The following is a 21,062-nucleotide window of genomic DNA, read 5'->3' on the forward strand; positions in this document are numbered from 1 at the left end:
TCTGCTTGTTCCCAGTCTTTATCTTTAATCTGGTGTCATGCAATACTGCTTCAGATAATAAGCTTTGGATAAAATAGAATTTTGCACATAGATTTACACTGAAGATTTCATTTCTGGACATTTTGTAAGCTACATTATACTGTAACTCCAAAACCACTCATGAGAAACCTTGGTCTTGTCATGGATTTAGCATGGGGTTTTTTGTTTTATTTTTTTAAAAAAAATTAATGTCATATACTAGGCTATTGAATGGCATGGTAATATCTTTGTAGTCCTGCCAGTACTCAGTCTTTCCTAACAGATGTAGTACCAGATAGTGTTTTTGTGCTGTGTAAATGAAGCTATTGTAGTACTGTGCTAGTAGAACTGACTTCCTTTCTCTGCAGCTTATCTGCACTGCCGTTATCTCTAGGTATGCCACGTTTTCCAGGAAAATGCTGTCTATTTAATTCAACACTGATCAGTTCCTTTGTGGTAGATCTACAAAAGAAGAAAGAGTGGATTCTAGTCTTTAATATCTGTGTGTTTCTTTCTTTTTAATTTCAAGCTAATATTTTTTTCTATTCACAGTGGTGCTCACATTAATAAAGGGAGTAGAGGTTATGTGAAAAAGATTTTTATTGTGGATAGACTAAACCGGAAAACATCAGTCTTGCATCTGTGCTTTGTAAAACTGGCAGTGATTTGTTATAGGCAGGGGGATTTTTTTTTTTTTTTTTTAGTGATGCTGACATGGTTTGTTTTTTTTAAACTAGCTTCTTAAAGAAACAAGGTTTCTGCAATCATTGACTGCCTGTCCTGCCTCCCAAGATTCTCTCCTGTCCTGAAATAACTTTGAGCCCATAACCAGTTAGAAGCAAATATTGCAGAGGTAATGGTCTCAAAAGTGGTGAATTCCTAAATATATTGAGAAAATAGGCAGCCAGCTAAGGAAGACAGGCATCATTATCACCCCTGCAGAAATAAAGGCTGCAGCATGAGTGCCTTTGATAGAGAATAGAGACACTGTGAATAACCCTGTGGGAGGAGAGCCTTCAGTGGAGCTCAGACCTTCTTAGACACCAGCGAATCTGCCTCGCAGCAAAACACCAGGCTGCATTAGCCCTTCTCTTCATAGGAGTATTTACTTGTGTAAAATGCATTAAACATGCATTTTTAAAACAGCTAGATGCAGTGTTTGGAAGCTATTTACTGGGATGTCGATGATGATCTGTATTTGACTTTGGGAAATAGCCATTTTCACTGATGAAAGAACCACTTCTGCATAGTTCATTCCTCTTTCCTGATCAACCTTGTGCTTGTGAGCACCATCAGCTTCATTTCAGTCTAAAGTAAAACTGCTTGTCCTGACGCTGCCGTTGAAGGTATTATAAACACTTTCTCAAAGAGAAAATAATGGAGTTTTCACCACTGATCTGGTTTTACGTCAGACTGGTTGCTGTGATGGCTCATTTTCCTTGTATCAGTTCTAAATCAAAAGCTAGTTACCATTTTAATGCTTATATAAAATATATTTGCTAAATTACGTGTTTCATAGGACAGGCAAAATATCAGAAGATTTTTGCTTTGGGTTTTGCACATTAGCCAATCAGAAACATTTTGCTTCATTATGGCTTAACCAAGCATGGGAATACTTGTAAATCATCTTTGCCAACTGTCTAAGCAGAGATAGTCTACATCTGACAGCGCCCAACGGACATCTGCATTTCCACAGACCAGAGCTATTTTCCCCAGGGTCTGTGTTATTTTGGACTGAAGTCATGATGAATGTAGTGGCATTTGTCAGCCAAGCCCTAGGTAAGAAGTGATAACTAACAGCTCTGAATTTCAGAGGTAGACCATAGCCAAAGCGAGGGCTTTTGAGGTGTAGCTTAAAAAAAAGGAGCCGGAGGGGGAAACCAAAGCGCGTGTGGTAACCGTTGAATTAAGGTTTTGCTTTCTGAAGGTCGCTTCAGTTGCTTTTTGTTCTCTTTCAACACTTTGTGGATTTTTGCATTGCTGCTACAGAAATATTATCAAATTGAAAATGCCAAGTTGTTGTTCTCTCTCCTTGTGCTGTAATGTTGAGATAGTGCTCATCCTAGCCATAGTCGTAATGCAGATGTGAAGGGACTCTTGGTGAGACATTTACATGAAAGCTCTGGATGTCTAGAGTTGTGTATAAAAATCTGTATTTGCTAATCTCTTAGGAATTGTAGAAGGCGTTTTTTAAAATGAATTTGTGAGAAACAGGGAAAAATGGAATTTGTTGAACTAGTCCTTCTCCAGTATTGCAGCGATTAGAAAGGTACTTCTTAAGCATATAGGAATCAACGTTCATTTTAATTGCTTTATAAATGTTAGGTTATGGGTGTATTTTTGCATGTTTATGCATGTTTGCATGTATATAAATGGGTTTGAATTGTTCTGTCCTTGAATGTTGCACTTTGCAGGATTTGGGGATTTTTCAACCCCACTGATCACACTGGAGTAATGTTTGGTATTTTTCTTGGGGGGAAAAGGAAGAACTACTACAAGCGTGCCATAGCATAGTTTTTTAGCTATTTCCCTTCTCAGAAGTGGCCAAGTTAATAAACCATAGGATGATGAGCATCGGTTTGACTATCATTGCCATCTGAAATACATGTTTAAAAAGAATAATTATTTAAATTTTACTTTTGAGTTGTAATGTGACAAATGTTCTATGAATCTAACCAATTTAACCTCTAATAAAATGAACTGTTGTTGACTTCAAAATATTCTGTACTGCTATTATGTTTTTTTCTATCAATTCCTTTCTTAATTGATTGCTCTATTTCCCTCTGCCTCCCATGGCAGCCTTTTCCCTGTAAAAGGACCGATCTGTCTAAGGTAGAGAAATTTAGTTTTTATGTATTGATTGCTATGTCCGCATGTAGCTCGCTTGCAGAGGCTATGCTAATCATTTATTTGTCTTAATTAATGTTACCTTTTTAAATAGTTCTGCTCCCCGCCCCCCAAAATTAATTTACTTTTCTGTTTGTACTCATGTGAGACAGCATGATATCTAATTTGTAACCCTAATGAAGGGAACATTTTCTGTTATTGTAGAAAGTAGTTTTATAAATTTTCATTTGTACCATTGTTTTAATCTTCTAAACAGACACTGAATTGCATCATATCTTCTATTTTTTGTGGTATTCAGGAAGTAACCTTTTTACTGTGTTCTTTTGTTGTTTGTTAAATCAGGCTAGAATTTGAGAGACAGCAACGAGAGGAGCTTGAAAAATTAGAAAGTAAAAGGTAACATTTCTTCTCTGTGGTCTTTGTGTGTGTGTATATACATATGTTGTAGACTCATTTAAATCATTAATTTGGAATCATGGTGTTACTCAGCAAGCAGAGGATCCCGATACAAATAATTTTGTTTTGTCATATATGAGGATTTTGGTTATTTTCTTGAACTGTTTGTTCTCATTGATTAGTAACAGATAGACAAGCTGAATTGTAGCTAACTGTGATCTTTAGCAAAGAAAATACCAAACACAAAGATAGGAGGAGGATAGATTATACAAATGTAATATATTATTCTCGCGCTTAATTTTCGTGGTGTGATTTTAAAAGATGGCAAATTACCTTCTTTATTCAGATCTTTTTTATGATTTCGTTGCCTTTGGATTGAATTTTGATTGGAAAAACTCATGTTATAAACTGTGCTTCTCTTAAAACTGTAGTGCTGGTGTGGGCATACCAATCATACTTATCAGAACATTATTTCAAAATCAGTTTGAAATACAAAAGAAAGTATTGTTGTCAGCTGGCAAGCTGAGCTGACTGTTCTGGCTCATCATACCTGCTAAAATTTTAGAAGCGATAGCTCTCACCTTGTTGCAGATCACAGCATTGATTAGATTCATAAGGTGACAGATACTTTCTGCCATCTCAGCTTTAGACTGCTTACTCCATTTTGAAAGAGCTATTTGTATAGCTGGACTAAGTTAAGTAAACTCAGAGAAACCCTGAAACTCTGAAGCATTAGGAGATGTCATTCAGAAAACAATGCAACAGAATCACAGATATTTATCCTCTTTGTTATGTTGATAGGATTTGAATTCATATTGCACTGAACTTGCTTTCCTTGTGCTTTAATTTATCTGACTTTGACTTTTTGCAAAATAACCAACTGACTTGCAGGTTGTCTCTGCGTGTATTGTGGGCAACTGTATTATGAGGATAATGGTGACCTTCAAGTCTCAGTCTGTCCTCCTTTGGAATGCACTAGAACCTTTAAAAGAGAGATGGCACAGGAAGTAATAATTTCTCTCTCAAATGCATCTGTTCCTAGTCTTATAATCCTGTTTATCAATAATTCAGTTGAGTTCACCTAAAGAGAAGACATTGTTTTAATTCATCTGTTGGCTTAAAATTGGTGAGGCAAATTCCTAATCAAGTCCTTTTACACAAGCCTGTGTATATGAGAATATATGTATATATAAAAATACATACATTTACTCTTTGCTGTGTGCGTGGATGTGTTCTATCAATATTTTTATTGGATTTGACAGAAATAATACAGTCTAATTTTCTACTAATGTGAGTACTACATAACATGTCTTACTGTAACTTCGTATATCCACAACTTTTTATGTGAAATAGAGGATATGAATCTCTTTACCATTTGTCTCATGCTTCGAGTCACTTCCAAGCAATGTAAGATCTTAACCTGTGGCAAAACAAAAATATTAAAGAAAGAAACCATTACATATACTGCAAAATACTTGTCCAAACCTTTTTAACTTTTAATGGATATGTTGTCTTTTGGAAAAAAAAGAGACGTTTGAAATACTGCATGTAAATGTTTTACTGTAGGAAACAAATAGAAGAGATGGAAGAAAAACAGAGATCTGACAAAGCAGAACTTGTGAGAATGCAGCAAGAAGTAGAGTCCCAGCGCAAAGAGACGGAAATAGTACAGCTGCAAATTCGAAAACAGGAAGAGAGTCTGAAACGGAGAAGTGTTCACATTGAGAGCAGGTTAAAGGATTTGCTGGCTGAAAAGGAAAAATTTGAAGAAGAGAGATTACGGGAACAACAGGAGATAGAGCTTCAAAAGAAAAAGCAGCAGGAAGAAATTTTTGCCCGGGTCAAAGAGGAGTTGCAGCGACTACAAGAACTTAATCATAATGAAAAAGCAGAGAAAATGCAGATTTTCCGTGAACTAGAAAAACTTAAAAAGGAAAAAGATGAACAGTATATTAAGCTGGAATCAGAAAAAAAGAGACTTGAAGAACAGGAAAGGGAGCAGGTGATGCTGGTGGCTCATCTAGAAGAACAGCTTCGAGAGAAGCAGGTCATGATAGAGCTCCTGAAGAGAGGGGATGTACAAAGAGTTGAAGAAGAGAAAAGAGATCTTGAAGATATTAGAGAATCTCTTTTGAAAGTCAAGGAAGCCCGATCTGAAGGTGATGAAAAACGTGAAGAATTAGAAAAAGCGCAACATGATTTCATAGAGTTTAAAAGGAAACAACTGGAACAGTTGACTATTTTGGAAAAAGATTTAGTTCAACAAATGGATCACCTAGAAAAGGAAATAGCAGATGAAAAAAGAGCTCTGGAACATTTAAAATTTGCACACGAAGAACATTTAAATCTCAAGAGAGATGATGAAAACTTTGTGGATGCCGTACTCAAGGCTGAAGAAGTTGACAAGATAAAGCCAGTGGAGTGCAGGCTCCAATCTAAACTACGCCAGCTTGAGTACCTGAAGAGTAATCATTTGCCAGCTCTTCTGGAAGAAAAACAAAGAGCTTCTGAAGTCCTTGATAGAGGCTTGTTAGGATTAGATAATACTCTCTATCAAATAGAGAAAGAAATAGAAGAAAAAGAAGAGCAGCTTGCCCAGTATAGAGCTAGCACAAATCAGCTACAGCAGCTTCAAGAAACCTTTGAATTCACAGCCAATGTAGCTCGCCAGGAAGAAAAGGTTCGGAAAAAGGAAAAAGAAATCCTTGAATCAAGGGAAAAACAGCAGAGAGAGGCGCTGGAGCAAGCTGTTGCTAAGTTAGAAAGGAGGCACTCTGCTTTGCAACGTCGTTCGACGATAGACTTTGAAATTGAAGAGCAGAAACAGAAGCTTGCCACCTTGAACAACAGCTGCAGCGAACAGGCAGGTCTGCAGGCTAGTCTAGAAGCTGAGCAGAAAGCCCTCGAACAAGACCGAGAGCGGTAAGTGGTGTCATAGTTTCCATTTGTTAGAATCTATCCACAAAACGTGAATCATTTTATACTTTAGGTGTCGAGAGAGCGACTTATTCTGTGTCCCAGTATTTCAGTTTCTTGGTAAGTTTCAAGTAGTTTACCCAGAATTGAAACTCTTTATTGCTTTTTAAAGGATTCTTGCGCACTCATTAATTTCTGTTGTGTTCACATACTTATCCCATCCTCTGCAGTATAGTCTTTGCATTAGCCGTAACACTACTTAAATAAATTTTTATAGCTATTTAGAAAGCTCAACCAACCTTATGTTCTGCCCTTACAAAAACATGTACTAACAACTTCATTCTCTTAAAATACTAACATATACCATTTTGTTTCTTTATTAGTAACATGCTAGGTGTTTGTTCAAGATCTGGAGACTGATAGTTACAGTAGACTGCCAACTATCTATCTTGATGATGTACTGAACACTTCTAGTATTCAAAGTAAACAGATGTAATGTTTAATTTTTTGTTATTGGTTTCAGGGCTAAATAAAATGGACTATATATCCATGTAAAATTTGGTGATGTTTAAGCTTATTGGTAAATATCCAGGCTTTAATACAGCCCTATGTGATGACAAACCCTTTTAGGTACAGAAGCAGTGCCAGCAGTTATACACATGATATTTGGTAGTATAACATTCAGCCTAAGTATGGGAGGCTCAGAGAAAATTGATTCAGGTAAAGAAGGATCTTTCTATGTGGAAGAAGAGGAAGAAATCCTTTGTTTGTTTGTTTTTGGCCTAAGCAAAAATCCACTGGGATTAATGCATTTAACCTATGCAGTATGGAAAAAGGGCAGAATTGCCCATTTAAAATGTGTTGTCTGATTTACTAATACTAGAGCTTAAAACCTGTGGTTATTAGTGAAACAATGAAGTGTTTTTTCTTGAGGTAGCATGTGTCATTTGGGTTTTTTAATATTCCACTAATTATCTGACTCTTCTTTCATAAGCCCTTCAAACAGAGATGCTTGATTAGAAAAAACACCTAAAAAAAGAAACTTGCCTGTAGCCAAACTCAAGAGCTCTTCTGTATCCTTTTCCTTTTAAACCATTATCAGAAGAGAATAGTTCCTTTCTATACCCTGTGTAAAGGTCACTCTTTCAACATTTAGAACTACATTTTGTGGAATTTGGTTACCATTTTGTTGTGGATATTGTCATTATTTTTCATAATTGTATTGAACATAAAATCTCATTTTCTACACTAAGCATCTTGCTTGACTCAAGTCAGCTGTAAACAAGTGGAGGTTCCACAAAAATAGACAGCTTAGCCCTCAAGAGATTGCTGGCTTGTGTGATAAGTGAAAATATGTTGTCAGGTAGAAGACTGGAGTTTGGAAAAGATACCAAGGAAGTGAAAAGGTCTCTCTTTTTTCTTCTTTTTTCTTTCCCTCCTTGTTTTTTTTCTTGTTTACTTTAAAGTCCTCTTGCACAAACTAAATAAAAGTTTGAAGTCTTTCAGTGAATTGCCCAGGGGCCTGAATAGTTCAATTCAGAATGTTTTTATAAATGTTGAGGCAGAAGAAAATCTTAAGATACATGATAACATCTTAAATGTTTGAGGCTACTTATCACTCTTGTGTTTGCGTTTATACTTCACAATACACCATGTCTTGGGTGCTATAGTAAGCATATGAATTGTGTATGTTTCTTACTGTTTATCTAGATACCATTATGTGATGATATGGTCTGGTTCAGATCAGTGTTAATTCTCTGAAAATGTTTAAATGCAACATTTATTTGAAATGCTCTATGAGTGTAAGTCCATCATAATTGGATAAAATGTTTTTTCCAGTTTGAATAATATGTTAACTCAAATTCTTTCACCTATAGGGATGACGCCTAAAATGATAATTTGAAGTTAACTTATACTGGAATACACGTTTTGTCTTTACTGGCAGACGTTTGTGACAGTAAAATCAACATAAAGCAACTTTAGAGTCATTATTCAGGCAACGGGATGTATCGCTCACAAGTGGCAAAGTGCAGTTTAGCTTGCTTACCGGGGGATGCATCACACGGCTAGATAAGTTCATAGCTATAGGAAGTGATATCTTTTGATAGCAGGACATTTACAAATCAAGAGATAAGCTTTGTTCCTTTAACATAATTCTGATTTTTGTGGTTAAATTGATTTTCCATAGATGCAAACACTCACCTATATCCATCAGCCATCTCCTATCCACTTTCCCTCAGGATGCAAGATTGTTTTGCTGCTAATCAAAAGAAACGGATGGCTTCTGGCGGTGCTGCAAAAAGTACTCTAAAAATGAAGTAACAATTCAGCCTGCTTTACTGCAGCCTAAGCCTCAGCATTCGTCATCTTTAATTTTCTGTTTTAACCTCCAGGGTAGACTAAAGTAGTTGTAGCACTGTACTTCAACTTTGATATATGCAATTGTAGGATGAGTGGTAGAATCCTGACTTTGCATAGTTTCCCCTGCTTTTGCAGGAACTTCTCTTCTTTTATTCTTTAATTTTCAAGTAACCTCCAGAAAAACAATTACCTTTAGAGACAGAAGTTGTAATGGAAATGGGGAAGATTATTCCTGTGTTAGTAATCTAATCTCAGCTACATTACAAGTGAAAAGTGTGTTCTGAAGATTACATTGTTATAATACAGTTTAATTGACTAAGTGATAAATATTGCAAGAAGTGCTTCCTATTTTATACTGGATGCTTCAGGCATTTTCAGTCAAAAATATGATATCCAATTTTACATATTCTATCCTGTGCATAAATGTGGCTGGTATGAAATTTATTTGTTGAAGTGAGGAGGTTTCTGTTTCAAAAGATGATCTATTAGGTGTATATATAAAATAAATACTAGATGTTTGATTTTGTGAGTAAATTTCTGAAAATAAATATACAGACCAAAGGAATAACTGGAAAATAGAACTTATATGTATAGTACACAATTTAAAGGTTTTCTTATAGTTATATTTTGCCACATCGTTTTTTTTAGATTGTCTTTGGTTTTTTGGATTAGTGCTGTATTTTGAACTTTTAATTTTTTTCCCCCATTTATTCATTTACTTCATACTGGAAGCTAATAACTGAGGTCATTGATACAGTTCTGTAATGAGGAAAGTTTATTCAAGTGATCCTAATAGCTAGGTTAAGTCTTATGAATTAGTATTCAATGAGCTGAGTTAGATAACTTCCAATGCAAAGGGTATCAAAGTTGTTTTATTTGACTTAATACTGCAGTTGAAATGTGGTTTTGAGCTGTGTCCGTTCTCCTATCTAAATATGCTTAAAGAACAATTATGGGTTTTTTTATATCTTCATAAATATTAATACGTACAATCTTACATACATGTATCCCAGCGTAGGTACAGTACTTCCCATAAGAACTATAGGAATCAACTCTAAACCAAAGCAAATTACATTGTAAGATCTCTTTACAGCCTGGACCAGGAAATTCAGCAGCTGAAGCAAAAAATATACGAGAGTGATGGTGGTCAGAAAGGAAATCATGGAACATCAGAAGAGAGACTCTCCCATACCACTTCCCCTACCAGCCCAACAAAGGCACAGCCACCCACTGCTCCACTAGTTGATGACAGGTAGGTAACCTGCATTTCTGCAATGTTTTGGTAGGAATGCAAACAATAGCTTTAGAAAGGGAATATTTTCAAAGATTGTTCTGGCTGGGTTGGATTTTAATTAAATGCTGTAATTGTACTTAAGGACTAGTCTGGAAATAAAATTAATTTGCTGTCCTTTACTTTACATAACCACCAGCCTAATCTGTTGTTCCTGTGCAGTTTGTTTTACAATGGAGCTTTGGGAAACTGTAGGCTAAAATGTATTTAAATTGTTTTTGTGTTTGTAATTACTTGTCTATATGGTGTTGCTTTATGTACAGTTAAAGCAACAAAGTAAATGAAATTGTGTTATCATAGAATCATTATGGTTGGAAGAGACCTCAAAGATCATCAAGTCCAACCGTACACCCGATGGCACCATGCCCACTAAACCATGTTAAGCCTTTTTTAGTAGGGCAGCTGCCTGGTATCCCTTAAAATCTGTTTCATCTCGGTTCTTTTTAGGCTTATATGTGCAGTTGTTAGTATCGACTCCTGGAACACTCCTTCTGTTAAAGACCAAACCTTTGTTAGCCCAAGTTGCCAATAACGCAAAAGTGATAAAAGCAAACCATTAAGTAAATAAAGATGCAACCCTGGCTTTCTGTTTCTTCTTCATCGCTCTTACCCTCACTGCCACTTGTATGTAGAGCTGTACGCATATCAGTGGCTTAACCTGTGGTCCATTAAATTGTGTAGTTGTAATAACAAATTGTTAACCTTTGCATGTTAAATGAACGCTTGCTCGAAAGTCTGTGTTCCGCAAGGAGGAATAAAACTGGCCTAACATTAAGCGTACCAATTAAGAGTTGTGCAATACTTAGGGTTCATAAGCGTTTCAAAGAACCCTTTAGCCTGTCTTGAAACCTTTGCCTGTTAAATGAACGCTTGCTGGAAAGTCTGTTCCGCTAGGAGGAATAAAACTGGTCTAACATTAAGTATACCAATTAAGAGTTGTGCAATACTTAGGGTTCATAAGCGTTTCAAAGAACCCTTTAGCCTGTCTTGATTTTTATCTAACAATATACTACTTCCCCCCGCCTCATATCTTGAAGGATAAATGCCTTTATTGAACAAGAAGTGCAGAGAAGGCTCCAGAATATTCATCACAAAGCTGAGGATAACAATGTTAGCCTATCCTGGTCTACAGAAAGTTTAAAGGTGAGCAGAGATGGGTAGGAACTCCTGACGTTCGATGTACCCTGTGTAACTACTGATTTAGTTTTGTTGTTCAATAGTTTTCATGTTTTCCTATGTCGACTTAATTTACCAAAAAAACCCCCAGTAAATCAGGGATATCAGTTTTAGATTTTGCTCATTTGTTGGACCCCTCCGTCCCCGTCCCCCCCCATCCCTTTCCCAGTGGTGGTTTTATGTTGTATTCCATTTTTTTTGCAGGGGAGAGCATGGAAATGGCAATAGAAAGCTTGCAGATACAATAAAAATCTTCATTTTATGTCTGTAAAATATACTGATAAAATTCCATCCAGAAGAATGATAATTGTTTATACTGGCAAACAAATGCTTATTGAAAAACTGGTGATCTAATTAATCCAAAGACTGGGTTGATTGACTTCTAAGCCAGTGGTTTAGTAACTATCAATAAGAAAATAGTTATTTTTGGCTATTAAAAAGAATGTCTCTTCCTATGAATGCTTTTAAATGAACTTATACAAGAAAGGCCCTCTTTTTAATAATCACCTGTACCTTTTTTGTTCTTAGGATAATGAGAGGCTTAATAACGGCACTGTTCAACGCAAACTGAAGTATGAGGTAGGTCATAATTTGTCAGAAAGAAATGATTGTCTTAAATTATAGCATGCCCTGTAATTAAATTTCTTAATGTTTAGCTGCATAATTAGAATTTTGAATTCACGGCAAGATTAATGGCTAACAGAGACAGCAATGCATTTTGCCAGCTGGAATCAAATGATTTTTTTCAGATTGGGCATAGCCTTTTCCATATTTGAAAGGTGTGATGTTGTGGATATTTCTTCCTTGTCTTGTCATGATTCTTAATTTGGAACAGTATCCTTTTCCTGATTTTTAAAGGATAAAAGCATTTAATGAGGTGAGATTGTCGGAATTCTGAATATCACTTCACATTTTGACTCACAGTTAACCACTGTAAGGGTATCTATAATATTAGCGAGTAGCATTGGGCAAATTTACTTATGTCATGAAGGATTCATACATGTATTTTTAAGCCAAGACGTAGACTCCTCCCACCATACTTGGTTGCCGAGCTTTTGCTTGGAACATGGTTAATTACTTGTCTTGGTGAGTAAATCCTAAATACCTTTATGGATTTAAACCTTAATAGTAGGAGGGCTATAACACCTCTAATTTGGACTTTTTTGGACTTTTACACGATTATTTTTAAACTGTGTTGGACTTTTTATGCTGTCTTGGATAGTATAGGATTACTTTTTTGTGCATGTATGGAAAAATACTAAAGTGCTTATAAATTTCTGTGTTGCCCTTTGACTTTCCTGTGATTTTCAAGTAAAGCAAATATAAACCAAGTGAAATGGATACTGTACAAAGAAAAGGCAGTGGTGGATTGGGAAGATCAACCATTCCTGAATCAGACCTCAATCATGTCTGTTGCATTTTCTCTCTCTAATTTTGAGAGATTGTACAATGATTGTACCAATGTTGAATGATTGTACCAACCTAATCAAAATCAATCCTCAATTTAAGAAGTGTTCAAATCGGAAGGTTTTAAAAAGACGTTTCTATTTTCTTCTTTTGAAATTTTTAACAGAAAAGTCAACAGTGGCAGCCACATTATGGCTTTCCATTTATGTCTAAAGATGGCAGTTGTGCTTCTGAGTTGTGTGGAGAAAACGCAGGAGTAAGAGACCGTAAAACACAGAAGGCATATACAGAGATGTGGGATTTATTTTCCAGTTCTGGAAGAATCTCCACCCCTTTTACATCAGAGAAGGCATTTGAGAACGAAAGGAGTAATTCAGAACAGGAGAGCCTTGCCTGTCGTTGTGACACTGAAAGTAGTTTAGTTCACTCTAAAAATATTAATACTTTAAAGAGTAAGAATGCTCCTTACCAGAATGTTTTATCTACTTCTTTACAAAGTCATGACTTAAATAGTGCGGCTTATTCGCTCTGCATTGTTGAAAATTTCAATCATTTTGACGATAAAATAATTACTTCTCCGGATTGTGACAGCTCAAGAACTGAATCTGATTGTTCCCACTTGAAACAGCTGTCTTCTGTGGGATCCTTAATGGGTGCTAATGAGCAGGCTGACTTTAACAGCATATCGTGCCTTCTTTTTTCTCGGTCTAATGTGCATTCTGAAATAATAACTTGTAGAGAAAATAGCCCCTTTAAGACAGTGCACCCAACAGTCAAAGACCAGTCTAGTAATTCTCAGCATCCAACACAAAAAACCTCTGATTTGATTTCTTTTAAGTCAATAGCTTCTCATTTTGATATGAGACCAGAACACACTTATAGTTTGGGATGTCTTTTCAGTAAGCTTTTCTGCCTTTACAAAGATACCAGCAGTCAGCTGCTCAACAGTACGGTGGTTTCTAAACAGCTTAAGGAGTTGGGAAGTTTGTGTGACAGAAGCGAGAGATGTGCACAAGCAGTATCATTAATAAAAAATCTACCATTGATAAAAAACTTGCAAGTAAATGTATTCAGGTCCGATAGGAATCAAGACATGTCTCACTCTGCTGATGATGCCAAAGCTCATACTGAAAATACCATCCATTCTGAATCCCCTGTGCAAGAGGCTATCACAATGTGTGTAAGCACAGAAGTCTCTGATGCCTGTGCAAGAAGGCCCTCTGAAGGATTTACATGCAGTTGTAAAAATGAAGAGCTGGAAAACAGTCTTGTGTTAAGACAGAAACTTGTCCATTTTCCTGATGTCTTTTTGAAGCTTCAGGTCTGTTCTCTGGAAAAAATGCTGGAATTTTTGACCTGTGCCTTACCTCAAATTTGTATTAGGATGGAGGACTTAAAAGGTATATATTGGCTCGCTGTTGGCGATTGCAAAAAACCTGATCCAGAACCTGCTTGCGTGCTTTTGTTCAGCACCATTCTGTATGTTGTTGTTTTGTCAGTCGAACAAGGTGTCTGCCATAGTTCCTTGGCAATGTTTCATGAGATTCCCATTGTCACTATAAAGGAGATTCAAGTTGGCTTTGCTGGACAGAATATTAGTCTTCTGTATTCTGCTGAAGATGGTTTGCTCACAGTATTTACCTATAACAAACATTTCACTCAAAGAATTTGCCATGACATAATGAGTGTTTTGGTTTCTACAACAGATGATGCTGTTTATTTAAATCACCAGCTCTTGAAAGACGATTTGATGCAGATTTCGCTTGACTGGACATCAGAAGTAAATGACTTAGTTTTTTCAAATGGAGTACAATTGTCCTGTAAATTTAGAACTGAATTAGCTGACCTGGTTTATTTACTCCATGAAAATATGGGAAGTATTAAACCTTCATTAGGTGACATTCATGTACTGCTGTATGCCTCAGTGAAAGTAGACTGTGCTAAGCAGACTGTCTATAGAGCTCTTGTTCTTACAACTACTCATATAGGTCTCTTAAGGGAAAATAAGGTCTTTTATCCCCCATCTAAATTTCTGGATACTTCGTGCCAGCAATCACAATTTGACAACCTTCAGTTGTATAGTTTGAATGATATCCGATGTGTAGTTTTGCCAGACAAAGAGAATTTTACAAAAATTGAGGTTGTGTTTTCTAGAAGGAGCAAGGTTGGATCTGATTCAGGAATTGGTTTTTCTAAATACTGTGTAAAAGAAATAAATACTCAACTGACAGTCATCCCACCAATTCTTCAAAGCAGTTTGCATATCCCTTCGGAAACCTGGAAATTAACATTCAGTTCAAGTGAAGAAGCCATTTGGCTAATTATGCATCTGACTAGGTGTTGAAATCCAAATACGTTTAGATACATTCAAAATAAGAGGCTAATGAATATTGATAAAATCCCCCCCCCCCCCCTTTTTTTTTAATCAATAGGCAGAAGAGTCCTTTGAGCCTGTAAGGGAATACCGTAAGGCGTGTACACACATCTTGGCGAAAATAATTATTACTTGAGTGCTTGCTTTTTGTGGGTCTCTAATATACTGTGTATATATTTCCTTGGGAAAGTGAGGAAATTAAATGTTTCTATCTTATGCAGTAGGTGGATCAAAACTATAATTACAGCTGTGTCTTCTGATTTCCATTTTGGCTATGTTTTCTGGCTCCATCCATCTACTATCTGTCTTCATTAATGTCTTCTCCATTCCTCCTTGATTGCCTTTTCCTTAATCTTTCTGAATATCTTTGTTTTTTCATGCTTCTCGTTTATTTCATGCCCTCAATCTCAATATTTCAAAACATCTGCAATACTTTTTTAATCTTACATTCACTGTATGCTGTTTAATACTAAGGATGTTTATCGCTTTTCTACTTACAGTTTTGGGAAGAATAGCATTGACAAGTCTCTCCTGCTTCAGAGTTTTTGCATTTAAGGATTATTGCACTCTTGCACAAAAGTTTGTCACAAGTGCAAAAGGAGTTGTGTTTGGCTTATTCTAAGTGTGTTAGCCGAGTTGCCAGGAATTGATGGATTTGCCATGTCTCTCTGCTTCTGCGTTTGCCCCCTTGGCCTAGGGCTAAGAGAGCGTAGGCTACGTGAAAGCAGTGAAACAGAACAAGGAAAATGCAGAGAACATCCAATACTCCTTTTAGTTTCTCCCTCCCCTCCTTTTCTTGCAGGGAAGGAGTGCATGGCTTTAAGTCATTCCTATGTGTTTTGTCCAAATAGTTCACTTGTACTCCTCCACGGTAGAATAAGTCTTTATATTCCCTTGATGCAAGTGTTTAAGGAAAGTACGATGTTAAAATGAACCTGGTTAAAGGATGTAAACATTTTGGTTGTGCCTTAAGTAGCATTTTGACCTTTGGTCATGCTACTATGCCTGTGGTAAGACAAACGTTTTGTGGTTTATCATCTGTGTACATGTTTCTCATGATATTAAATGGAAAGTTAGCAACTGGGGATACTGCCTGATGGATGGAGTAAGTTTAACTCTACAGTTCTCTCCATGTAATGTGCCTGACCTGACTTTCCTCTTTTTCTGCTTGCTTACTAATAGGGTTGTTGATGCTGTGAGAATTGCATCTTTTACAGTCTCTTTAGTATTACATTCCAAGAAACCATGGAACTGTTGAACATTAATATGAGATTTCTATTAGTCTAGGCTTGCCTTTAGCTTAGTACAAGGTTATTCTTTTCCTGTTACCCCTGTCAGATGTTCAAATAATAAATAAGCTCTTGCCTCCCATCTTTTGTTTCTTCCCTTGTAAAGGGAGCTGAATACCTTTTGAGTCCTGTTGCTTGAATGTGCCATCTGCCTTGTTTGAGGAAGATGGTCCTTGGCAGAAAAACCAGTGGTATCTAATCTGAAATTCTGAATTCTGTAAGCATATTGCCAGTAGCAGTGCAATCTTCTGCTAGACAGAGTTAGACTTCAGTCTCTCTAGTAGTATAAGAACATTTCCCATTTGTTCTTACCATATGTTAAGACATGATAACGTAACTCACATGGGATTTAAGAAGAAATAACTTGCATTGGATGAGGAAGATTTGTCTGGAAGGATGTACGCTAGTTTGGATAGAGAATTATGTGGTTTTTTATCATAATAAAACTTTCTACTGCCTTAAGGAAGTCCAAAGATGAGCAAATGTGTCACATTATTTTGAGATATGATTTTTGTTTTTAACAAAAAAAGTATACACAAATATCTCGCAGAACATGGAGTAGACAGAGTAGTTATGAGCTGGAGCGTAAGCTCGTGTCAGTCCAGTTCAAGAGTCGCTCCCTCATGGACATCACCAAGGCATTTCTTCTGAGCCTTGCCGAAACGTAGCATTGAGTGGCACTATCTGGGAGGACTGTCTCTTAATCAAGGCTGTTAAAGGAAAGCAATTTCTGCAACTAATTCCTTTTCAGATTATACCCTAAAGTTAAATATTTGTGCGTGTTGCCTTCCCGAAAACATGGGTTTCCTCTTTTGTGTTTGTTTTCAAATCTATCTCGATGAATATTCTGCACTTTTATGAAAAAAGGACTTTACAGCAATATCTTCTATTCTACTGTAAATTAAACATACCATAATGATTGATGTTTACGAATAGCAAAGCATTATTTAATGTATTAGGGTGTGTTTTTCACAACACTTTGTGCTTGAGATTATTTCCCTCTCTGACTATTAACTGTTTGTAATAGTTCTCTGAAAATGACTGCCAATAAATGATGTGTTGACAGAGGTGGCTTTAAGAGTGACTGAATGGTTTTATTGTTGTTTTAAAACAGATGATATTGTTGTCAAGGCAATGAACTCCTCTTTCCCCCAAGGAAAGAATTGCTTACATTTCTATGCTCCAGAAATTAGTTTTAATTGAAAAGCCAGTGACGTTGGGAGAAGTGAAAGAAGGGCAAAATGGAGAGAAGAAAATATTTGTTGTGCAAACAAAGGTCACTGACAATATTTTTTCCATTCAAACACAAACTTTTTTATATTTTCACAAAAAAAAAAGTAAGTTTGTGCAAAATCTCTTCTAGATAAAGTCAGTTAATTGGAACTAAAATTCACTTTATTTGTATTTTCTTTTTCACTACTCTTAATGCTGACGTTAAGGGAGATAACATTGGCATTTACAATTGACTGGTAATGAAATAACAGCCTCCCCTTCTGGGGAGCCAGGTGAGGATGCCAAAAAGCTCTCTGTAACAGGCAGCATTTAGAGTGGCGTCTATGAATGAGTTTCAGACTTTTCTCCAGCTCCTACACAGTATCACATGTGCTGGCTGTCACCAGGAGTTGCTGCAATGAAACCAAGTGTTGGTGGGAAGAAGTGTGAGCCATGCTCATGTAGGGGTCGAAAATGAATGTTGAGAATACAGTTACAGATGAAGTGATGGATAGCTTCACTAAATACAAATACGCAACACTGTCATAACTTTAAAGTGATGGTTTTTTCAATCTTTTCTGTTATTGCTAACTTATATTTGTCATGGTGCTGTTATTTTTTTAAGTACAAGTTCATTAAGGTTTTCAGACCAAATACGTTCAATGGAGAAAGTGGAGGACTTCCTAAAAGGCAGCTTCTGCACCGTGAATACTTATACTACTTTTGGACACAGGCACTGCAAAGCATTAATCTTTTCAGTTGCAGAAATATTTTGTTTTTGACGTAACTTCAGAGTTACTGACTCTATCTGACTGTTGATTAGAGGCATGTGCCCTCATTACAAATAACTGTTTAGATCGTTTTGTCGAGGCCATGCAAATTTATCATAGTTGAGTTTTCTGTTAATTAGGTATGATTTAAAGAAAATAGTAGGAAACTGTTCTGACAGTGGATTGCTATGTTAGCTATACCTTATTTAATTATAAAATTAGTTTGGATTTTTAAATTCTAAGAGCTGTCTGAATTGCCTAGATCCCCTGCAGCTTTGCATGATATTGTAAACAGGTCTGTTATAAAAGATAAAGACATACAAGAAGTATGGCTGACTGTGAAGGCTTGATTAATATATTTATTTTTTTTAAAGAGAATTAATACAAAGTCTTCTGCTTTCCCTTGTCTTTGATATCTAAGCTGAAAATGCCTTTTCAAAGAAAAAGCAGTGTTTTTGAACACACTTCACCTTGATTTTTTTCATGCATAACAAAACGCTAGGGCTTGCTTATAAAAGGAGATCCACTTTGTTTTCAAATAATTCCTTCATTTTAGAAATAATTTCTGCCGCCTCCATGCTCTCTTCCCCTGTTCTTCTGGCCAAGAACATTTATTCATTTTTAGTGAAGTTCTTTTCTTTTTTTCCTTATGTAGTGATTTTGATTTTCCTTTGTTCTCCCTATTTGGTATGCACATGAAAGCGGATGGTCTGTCGTTCACTGGGAGCAAATCCAGATGACCTAAAGGACCCAATTAAAATTAGTATTCCACGCTATGTCCTGTGTGGGCAGGGAAAGGATGAACATTATGAGTTTGAAATAAAGGTAAGTGCTTTTCAGTTGTTTCCTCTTAATGTTTGGGATCTCTGTATACATGTTGCTTGCAGTTGTACAACAGTAGCATCGTAATAACAATAATAACAGAAAAATGCCTTTTGTTTATAACCAAATAGTTCCCAGTTTGCTCTCTTTGACTGTCAGTGATCACTGTCACAGCATCACAGTTAGTGAAGATGGAAACAGCAGCTGAAAACACACCTGAGATTCTGCAGGTTTTAGAAATCACCTTACTAACCGTGAAATGTAGTTTTTGTTCCACTAAGTGTGATTTTTGGTTCTCTTTCTGTTGTCTAAGTGGCCTCAGTACTGTTAAATAAGAGAGATGGTGAGAAGGCATGCAGAATGCAGGATGCTATAAGGACAGGTATTTTCCAAGTGGATCAGTTGTACACAGGAGGTTGGTGGTTGAATTCTTGGAGTGAGCAGTTCCAGATCCAGTGTCAAATAGTTCAGTTGAAAGTGTTGCAGAGATGAGGATTAAATGCATGTTGGGTATAGGAAAGCCCTTTATTGAGATGGGAATGTCAGGTATAGAAAATGATTAGACTTGAAATATTTACCTGTAATAATGAAAGCATAATTAGCATTTTGCACATGTCCACAACAAAGGGCTGATTCCTTTCAGGCTCTCTTTGTTATTCTGATTCTTCCCACCCTGTGTTTCCAAGGTCTCGCTGCTCCAAACTGTTCTCTGCTTCCCGCCCGTTCTAGTGGCTTCCTCAGTTCATCTTCTGTGCAGAAATGCTGGAAAAAAATGTATATTCATTATGTTTCCTCTGGTACTATGCCAGTGTTTTTTCAAAGCAAGATGTGAAATCTAATTGGAAATGTGCTCTTGGTGCATGTGGACATGTAGCATAACTGATGTACATGGCATCAGAGACAGAATTGGCAGCCACCTTCGCTGAATGTACTGCCAGATGCTTCGTTAGCTGATGTAATTTGGAGGAGTGACCTGCCCTCACAGTGTGAAGGACCGTTTTTGAACTGTGCTCACATTCTCTTTTACAAAGGCTTTTATTAAGGTAGGCAATCTTAGCTCTGTTTGTGCTAATTAAATTTTCATCTTGAAACATACTGCACAATTAGTGGATGGAATACTTCCTATTGCCTTTTGAACTTTGAATTTCCTGGGGCCAGCTGAAGCCCAGAGCCAGAGAGATGCTGAGAGAAGAGGAGGTGCGTATGTAACTTCCCCAAAGACCCACCAACTATTTTCAGCACAAGGGATTTACTGAACTGGGTAATGGTTAGTGAAGGTAGATAAAGTAAAAAGATAGTTTCTCTTTTCAGTAAATTGGTGGATTTCTTTTCCAAGTATTCTCCCTTCATCCCTAAAACCCACGTAAGCATCTGCAAGATCTTAAGATGAAGGGGCAGTTAAAAGAGTGTGTGCAGGAAGACTTGGACTTACCTGGAAGGAAATGTAGTCAAAGAAAAATGTTGGAAGGGAGTGGGATTCGTAACCAGGAAGGAACAGGAGGATATATCAACGGGAGATACAAAGGCATATAAAACTGGGCTCCAGCAGTTCTGTTGCTTGTATTTTGTTTCTGTGAGAAGCAAGGCTTGCGACCTAACCTCAGCAGTGGCACAGACTGAGCAGATGCTCTAGCTAAGAGGGGTGCGTATAGAATGGCTATTCTCTTCTCTCATACCTGCCAGCACAATCTTTTTCTTTCTCTCCTGTGCTGTTTCTAAGCTGCCTCTGAAAGAAACCGCTGCTTAAACTGTTTTGGTGAACTTCAAAGCAAAGAAATGGATGACATAAGGAGTAGGGAGTGGGCTATCACTTTAATAATTGTATTCCTTTGCTGTCAGCTTCCTTAGAGCACTAAGTATTTTTACTGAAGCTCTTATGGATCTTAGTTTGGCAGTCTTTGGGATGTTTCTGATAGTCATTCCCTTATGCAAATCAATCAACTGTTTATGCTCTTTCCTTTCCCTCCAGGTCTCTGTATGTCACAGTGGGCTGCTTTTGCTGTGGTCAGGATTTGGCTTCAAGCTACAATCCACAGACCTTCCACAAACTTTTCTGTTTTAAACCTCCCCCCTGCAGAGCTCCCAGCTCTACTTTGATCTGTATTAATCTTCAGCTGCTGCTACGGTTAGTCTATGGGAAGTCTCAATATGTGGAATACTGATATTATTTTTTATTCCCCCCT

At 36.8% G+C, this 21,062-nt stretch overlaps 1 protein-coding gene across 1 annotated transcript; it reads left to right on the forward strand.

The window, feature by feature from the left end:
• Positions 1–2,817: 2,817 nt before the first annotated feature.
• On the forward strand, positions 2,818–18,882 carry LOC104156664 (kinesin-like protein KIF16B; the record flags this gene model as incomplete). The annotated part of the gene is made up of 7 exons (XM_009697447.1): positions 2,818–2,850; positions 3,208–3,261; positions 4,828–6,183; positions 9,632–9,790; positions 10,867–10,972; positions 11,534–11,584; positions 18,760–18,882. Coding segments are annotated over 7 exons (1,882 nt in total), but the record flags the coding sequence as incomplete, so codon positions are not given.
• Positions 18,883–21,062: the final 2,180 nt, after the last annotated feature.

The sequence above is a fragment of the Cariama cristata genome, unplaced genomic scaffold (genome assembly GCF_000690535.1).
Source record: "Cariama cristata isolate BGI_N322 unplaced genomic scaffold, ASM69053v1 scaffold17603, whole genome shotgun sequence".
NCBI lineage: Eukaryota > Metazoa > Chordata > Aves > Cariamiformes > Cariamidae > Cariama > Cariama cristata.